General features: G+C 42.1%; 1 protein-coding gene across 1 annotated transcript in view; it reads left to right on the forward strand.

Annotated features, from left to right (window-relative positions):
* Positions 1-6,721, forward strand: part of LOC113970607 (protein HIRA) — a 37,240-nt gene that overhangs the window by 27,025 nt on the left and 3,494 nt on the right. Inside the window, exons 18-23 of the mRNA XM_027689720.1 lie at positions 160-264; positions 1,058-1,206; positions 2,314-2,475; positions 3,653-3,711; positions 4,673-4,778; positions 6,492-6,614. Of these exons, the coding sequence (XP_027545521.1) occupies positions 160-264; positions 1,058-1,206; positions 2,314-2,475; positions 3,653-3,711; positions 4,673-4,778; positions 6,492-6,614 (704 nt within the window). The remainder of the gene's footprint in view (positions 1-159; positions 265-1,057; positions 1,207-2,313; positions 2,476-3,652; positions 3,712-4,672; positions 4,779-6,491; positions 6,615-6,721) is intronic.

The raw sequence follows: 6,721 nt of genomic DNA on the forward strand, positions 1-6,721 counted from the left end.
CTTGTATTTGTACAGCTAATTGGAAAAAGACTAATATTTCCAGTTGGCATTATTTAGAATTTAAAAAAAATCCTTTTCAAATCAATCTATGTGGTATAATAGCTTTGGTTTTAATTTTTTTAACAGAAAAATTTAATTACTTCTGCAATTTTTTTCCAGTCCTCAGCTGCACTGGCCTCTGAGAAGGATGCTGCTTGCATCTCTGCACCAGCATTAGCACTTAAACTGCCAACCCCAATCCCACAGAAATCCTTTACTTTACAAGTAAGTGGACTGTAAGGAAAAAGGCTTAATACCTTAAAACAAACAAACAAACAATCCTGCTATTTTTAAACGTTCTGAGATTATTCAGATCCTTTGCCATGTTAACTCTGAATGTGTATTTGTTCAAGCAAGCGAGGTGGGGGGGATGTGAGAATGTGTATGAGTGAAGTTAATGGCAAATCAGCTAAAAACAGGACACTTCTGAACTAGCTGCACTTGCAAGAGGAATGAGTTCCCCTGGTTCATCAGTCCTTGCTCCTGGTTATCCCAGGGAGTGCTGAAGAAAGGGGCTGTGGCAGGAGCAGCTGCTGCACTGTTACTGCAGCACTGTTGGTACTGCAGCACTGTTGGTACTGCACCACTGAAGAATAGAAGCAAGCATTTTCTCAGAGCTCTCTGGAGCTGCTCTGCATCTGAAGAGACTTGCAGATAGAATTGCTTTAGGTGTTTATGAGAGAATTTTCCTGTGTGTTTAGGTTGTGGCAGTCTGGTTCCAGACTGGGCACATAGAGACTTGATCTGGTGCCCATAATTAGGAAGCACAGACAGAACCTTTCCTAAGGCTTGTGCTTCAAATACAAAGGAATTGTTTGTTTTAGCCAAGGCTGATTTTCAGATGTCTGCTTCTTTTGAAATGCCACAGTGTATTTTGAAGCCCTTAAAATACACAGAGAAAGCAATACTTGAATCTGTTCTTTAAGCCTGCACTGTCTTGGGTCTAGTAGTAGTTGGTGCTTTTTTGAGTAGGTTTTTATCTCTTCCAGAAATTATCGTTTAATTTTTTGTATTTCAGATAAGTTCAGATCCATCAATGTACCTTGAAGTGGAGAATGAAATGAGCACAGTGGGAGGTTCCAAGCTGAGCAGGTTGAAGTGTAACCGGGAAGGGAAGGAGTGGGAGACCGTCCTCACCAGCCGGATCCTCGCCGCAGCCGGCAGCTGGTAAGAGAGGCTGCTTGGGAGGAACAGGCTCCTGAAGGCCAGGAAGCATTTCTAAGGGCACAACATTACATTTACAGAAAGTTAAGTACACCTAAACCCACGTATTTACAAATAAGTAGAGGCTTTAAAGCCTTTATCTACTTATTTAGAAAAGTTGATTAACTGGGTCGCTTCTGTTGGGGATTTTTGTGATCCTTTGTGCTTGGCTCAAGATGTCCTATTTCTCTTCCAGCTACCTTGGTTTAATTCATTCAAGCTCTTAAGCTCTTATCCTCTGGAGTTTTTTGTAGGCATTCTGACGTTTCTGTGTTGACTGCTGCTATTTGCTGGTTTTATCACACAGACACACACACCCACTCGGTAATTTTCACACAGTTTTTCATCATAAATATTTGTGGATAAAAGTGTGCACTGTTCATAGTCTCAAGACCAGTTTTGCTTCAGGTATTAGCTCTATGCAGTCTTAAAACATCACAAATTCTCATTAGCCACTTAAAACAATTTGCCTGTATGTTTACATTTCTTCTTTAAATTTCTTCATTATATTTCACTAAATCATGGTAAGTGACAGTTTTTCAAGTGCTAAAGGATATTTTGTGATGTGGAAGTATTTTTCTGAATTTCTTTGCTATTTTTTCTCTGCATTTTCCTCGATTTTGCTTAGTTATAACCTCAGAATTTAAATTGAAAGTATATTTTTAAAGCCTGAGCCGTGTCCAGGTCTGAAAAAGAAGCAGCAGATTTTAAAGCTAAATACAAGTACAGGCCTGAAGACCTTGTGTATGCCCAAAAGCTTTACTGCTATTTCCAGCTATGCCTAATTTATGTCTAATAAAAGATGTTATCTTTGCCTGCAAACTTTCTCTTGCCCATCTCCTCATAGTTATAATCAAATTAAGGAGGCAGGGAGTGCACAGATACAGATAATCTGGCTGGTTCATGATCTTACCTTTTGGTAGCCAGGAATTTCTTCAAAGCTGTGATAGTTACTTACTGGGGAATCAACCCAAGTTGTGTGACAGCTTAAGAATTCAGTCTGGTTTTATGCTACTTGCATTTGACAATAAGTAAACATTTCTTTTTGATATTTCTTTGGTTTCTTTCCAGTGAGATTGTGACTGTGGCCTGCGAGAAGCGAACGCTGTCGGTGTTTTCAGCTTGTGGTCGTCGCCTTCTCCCTCCCATCATCCTGAACACGCCCATCTCCACCCTGCACTGCACAGGCTCCTGCATCATGGCCCTCACCACTGCTGCTACACTCTCTGTGTGGTGAGTGCATGGCTCAGCTTGTTTTAGAGCTGGAGGGGTGTGTGTATTTTATAGCCTCAGGTTCGAGTGCATGGCCCAGCTCAGTCAGAGCTGTGGGGGTGTGTATTTTATAGGCTCAGGTTTGAGTGCATGGCTCAGTTTGTTTAGGGCTGGAGGTGTGTGTATTTTATAGGCTCAGGTTTGAGTGCATGGCCCAGCTCAGTTAGAACTGTGGGATGTGTATTTTATAGGCTCAGGTTGGAGTGCATGGCCCAGCTCAGTTAGAGCTGGAGGGGTGTGTATTTTATAGGCTCAGGTTGGAGTGCATGGCCCAGCTCAGTTAGAACTGTGGGGGTGTGTATTTTATAGGCTCAGGTTTGAGTGCATGGCCCAGCTCAGTTAGAGCTGTGGGGGTGTGTATTTTATAGGCTCAGGTTGGAGTGCATGGCCCAGCTCAGTTAGAGCTGTGGGGGTGTGTATTTTATAGGCTCAGGTTCAGTTGTGTCAGTGCATTGCTGCTGAAAGTGAGGCTTCATCAGGTCTGAACACGAGTCCACTTTGGGGTGGAATCTGAAGAGTTGACGGGGCCAGACTTGAATCCTGTTTCTTCTCTGTTCTGGGTCTGTAATATTGAATGTGATTCTAGAAGTAAAATTAGGGGCATTTAGGTCAGCTGGAAGTTCCTGGTTTAACCAACCTCCTTAGGGCAGACTTGTCATGCATATTGAATGGATTGGGGGGGAAAAGGAAAAATGTGGATATTTGCATTTTCCATCACACTTAACCAATAATGTGCATGAGTTTCAGAGTTAGAAGTACTCCAGCCATCTTCAAGAAGCCAGGATAAAACCGGCAGTAACTCATTTCCAGTTGTTGGATTCAATCTAATGTCTCATGGAAGTCAGAGCTCCTAAAGGAATTATTTGGATGCTCAGTGTTTGCTCAGCTCTAATGAGGTTTTCTCATAAAGAGGCATAGAAGTTGTTTTCTGCTGTTGAATTCTGTCTTGCTGTCTTGTCTGGGTTTGCCAAAATAATTTTGTCAAAGCAATGAGGAAAACATCAAAACAAAAAAAAAAAACAAACAAAGTCCCAAAACCCTCCACTTTGTCATCAGTAGTGAAGAAGTGCATTTGTTAAATGATTTTGGAGTTTTCAGTTGTTTGTAAACTGCAGACTTGTCCTTTTGTCTCTTTCAGGGATGTCCACAAGCAGACAGCCATTGTTAGAGATGAGTCTTTGCAAACAATATTTTCAGGTAATAAAAGATGACCTTTGAGCCCATCTGTCCTATGTAGTGCCATTTATGAATATGCTGAAATTTTATGAAACCTGAAAAGCCTAAATAAATAATTTCCCTTCCTTACTGTGTAATAAAGGGAGGTTATTGGCAGTGTTGATATCCTGTAGAAATATCACCAAATAGCAAACTTGTATGCCATTCTGAAGCTTATATTCTGGCTTACTTCTGAATGTAGAAATTGAGTGTTGTGATGATCACAAAATAAATATTTAATGTAAATCTGCTATTATAGCAATTTCTCTGTGTAAGTTGCTTGTTTATTGTGTTAGTGATGAACAGCAACTGATTATCTTCTGATTTGTTACTTAAAACCCTTCAGTTTCTATCACTGCCAACATAAGTTATCAAAAAAGCAGTGTCTCAGAGCAGATTGACTCCTGTTTTTAGCTTTAATCCATCAGTACTGATCAAACCACCTAAAGAAGCAGCTGTTTTAGCCCTTTGCAAATGTCTTCCTGAGAGGTTACACACACCAGCCCTGGGCCTGGAACGTGCTGGGAACAGACTCCAGCTCTCCCCCTTACCCTGTGCTCCTAGAGAGCAGCTCTGCTGAGTGTGCTGGGGTTTGGAGTTTTAACTTCATGGCAAAAAGAAAGCTAAAGGCTTCTTGGGTGACTGAAGGCTTGGCAGAATTGCTGAAGATTTTCCCTAGATAAGGAGAATGTTTCTGTTCTGAATAAATTGCAGCACCAAGACCAATACTGTGTTTTGCAAAACTGATGTTAATGCTGCTGCACTGGGACTGGTGTTTGTCATCATTGGCTTGTCTTGACCTTCCTGTCAGTGCTTGGGAACAACACTGAACCTTTTGCTGTTGGTTGCTGTGGCTGATACTTAACAGTGGATACTGGGTTTTGCCATTCTGAGTGTTAGGCAAGACTCCAGAAGAAACACTTTGCTCTGATTTGACTTGCAGGAAGTGATGCAACTGTCTCTCAGATCTTGCTGACTCAGCATGGAATACCTGTCATGAGCATGTCTGATGGAAAGGCATATTGCTTCAATCCTTCTCTTTCTACATGGTAAGTCATGTGTTATTTCCTGCTTTTGCAGCTTAGAGGAACTGATGTGTGTTCTGACTTACTGTTTCACTCCAGATTTTGAAGGTTACTCTGAGCAGGATCACATACCAGGCTTTGCTTTGGTTCACTGTTGTCTCTCTAGGCATTGCTCTATTATATCCTTATGCTTTTTTGTGTTTAAAATAAATTTTTAAAATGAAGAAGTTAAAGTGCAGCTCACTGTATCACTCTCCTACATGGTGCATCTCCTTTTATTTATGAACATACCCCTATAGATACTTTTGCTGATGTACATCAGTTGAATCTGTCAAGAACTTGGCAATGATTGCAGATAATCTAGCCTTAGAATACCCTTCCTTTAGGTAAAAGACTGCAGTTCTGGAAAAATTGTCAGAACAATTTTCAGAGGTTTGTTTTGGCATGTTAAGATAATTTTGCTCAGTTTCCAGGGATAGTAACACCCCTGCCCTCCAGTTCTGACTGTGTAAGTGCCTGACTTGGTCAGTCCCCAGCACTCCTAAATACTTTTTTGTGTCTGATGACCAGTCAAGTTTTTGTCTCTTTGTTTCTGAGATGTAAAGGTTTAATGAAGATACTAAGTCAGGTAGGGGAGTAGGGGAGAAATTGTTCTACCTTAGGGAATTCCCATGGAAGTGTCATTACTGGCACCCTAAACACGAGCAAAGGCTACACAAGAGCCTGTGTCTTGTTGGGGGTTGGACAGGCTTTCCCCATGGAAAGCCATAAATTCCTATGGAAAATTTCCATGGTTAAATTATTTGCAGTGTCTTTCCAAAACAGGTTCTTTGTTGTTTTTCTGAGAGGAAAAAAAACATGTTGCAGTCTTAATATAATTGTTGTAATTAGCATAATGAGCATGCTTATTAAAGGGCTTATTGTTTTAACTCCTCCTTAGAATAATTGTTGTTATCCAGCTACTTGATGTGAATCCTCTGGAAAAGAAAAACACCTTTTTTGTTCTTTAACTGAGTAAGGAGCAGAAGACAGGCTCTCAGACATAATTCTGTTATTTCTTAGTTTGTACCACAGCTTGGGAAATATATGAAAGAGCAATCCTTTTAGTCATCAGACAAATTTAAACACGATGAAGCAGCAAAGGGTATTTCAAATGTTTGTGCCATTTTCCCTCTGTGCTGTGTGAAGGTCTAACCTTAGCACTGGTGTGAGCCACTCTGTGCCCTGTCTGTGATCTCAGGCCGGGGCAGACGATCCCCTTGGTTGGGTGTGGGAATGGCAGCTGCAGTGGCAGCTCCCTCCACGGCAAGGAGGAGCTGGAATGGGTAGGAAAGATTGTCAGCACGTGTCTGGTGGGTGGGGAGACCTGCCATGGGGTAAAACCAAGTTCTTCAGGAGAAAGTCATTACCTGTATTCACTCCAGGCCTCATTCTCAGACCTGGCTTTTTATTAGATTGTACAACAACAAGTACAAAGTTCATTTCCTTCAGAAGAAATGCTAAATTGCATTATACATATAATGGATTAAATTTTAGGGGTGGGAGGGACATGGCAGAAGCAGACTTTGGACATGGAGTGGGAATAGTCAGGGTCTATGGAATTCCTGAGCACTGCAGTGATATTTTTTTGATTATCTGTGAAAGTCCAAGTCAGGCTGTGGGGCAGGACAGAGCTGGCTCCTGCCATCACTGCCTGCTCTCCTCACACTCGTTCTGTGTTTGTTTGCTGTTTTCCAGGAACCTGGTCTCTGACAAGCAGGACTCCCTGGCACAGTGTGCAGACTTCAGGAGCAGTGTGCCCTCCCAGGAAGCCATGCTGTGCTCGGGGCCCCTGGCTGTGATCCAGGGCCGCACATCCAAGTACGTGTGGCTGCTGCTCCACTGGCACCTGGGCTGGGCTTTGGGGTGTGTGTGTTCACTGCTGGGGTCAGGGGGTCATTCTGCACCCCTCTGGGGGTGTTTGTTCA

The sequence above is a fragment of the Neopelma chrysocephalum genome, unplaced genomic scaffold (assembly GCF_003984885.1).
Source record: "Neopelma chrysocephalum unplaced genomic scaffold, ASM398488v2 Primary Assembly neopelma1_77, whole genome shotgun sequence".
Lineage (NCBI taxonomy): Eukaryota > Metazoa > Chordata > Aves > Passeriformes > Pipridae > Neopelma > Neopelma chrysocephalum.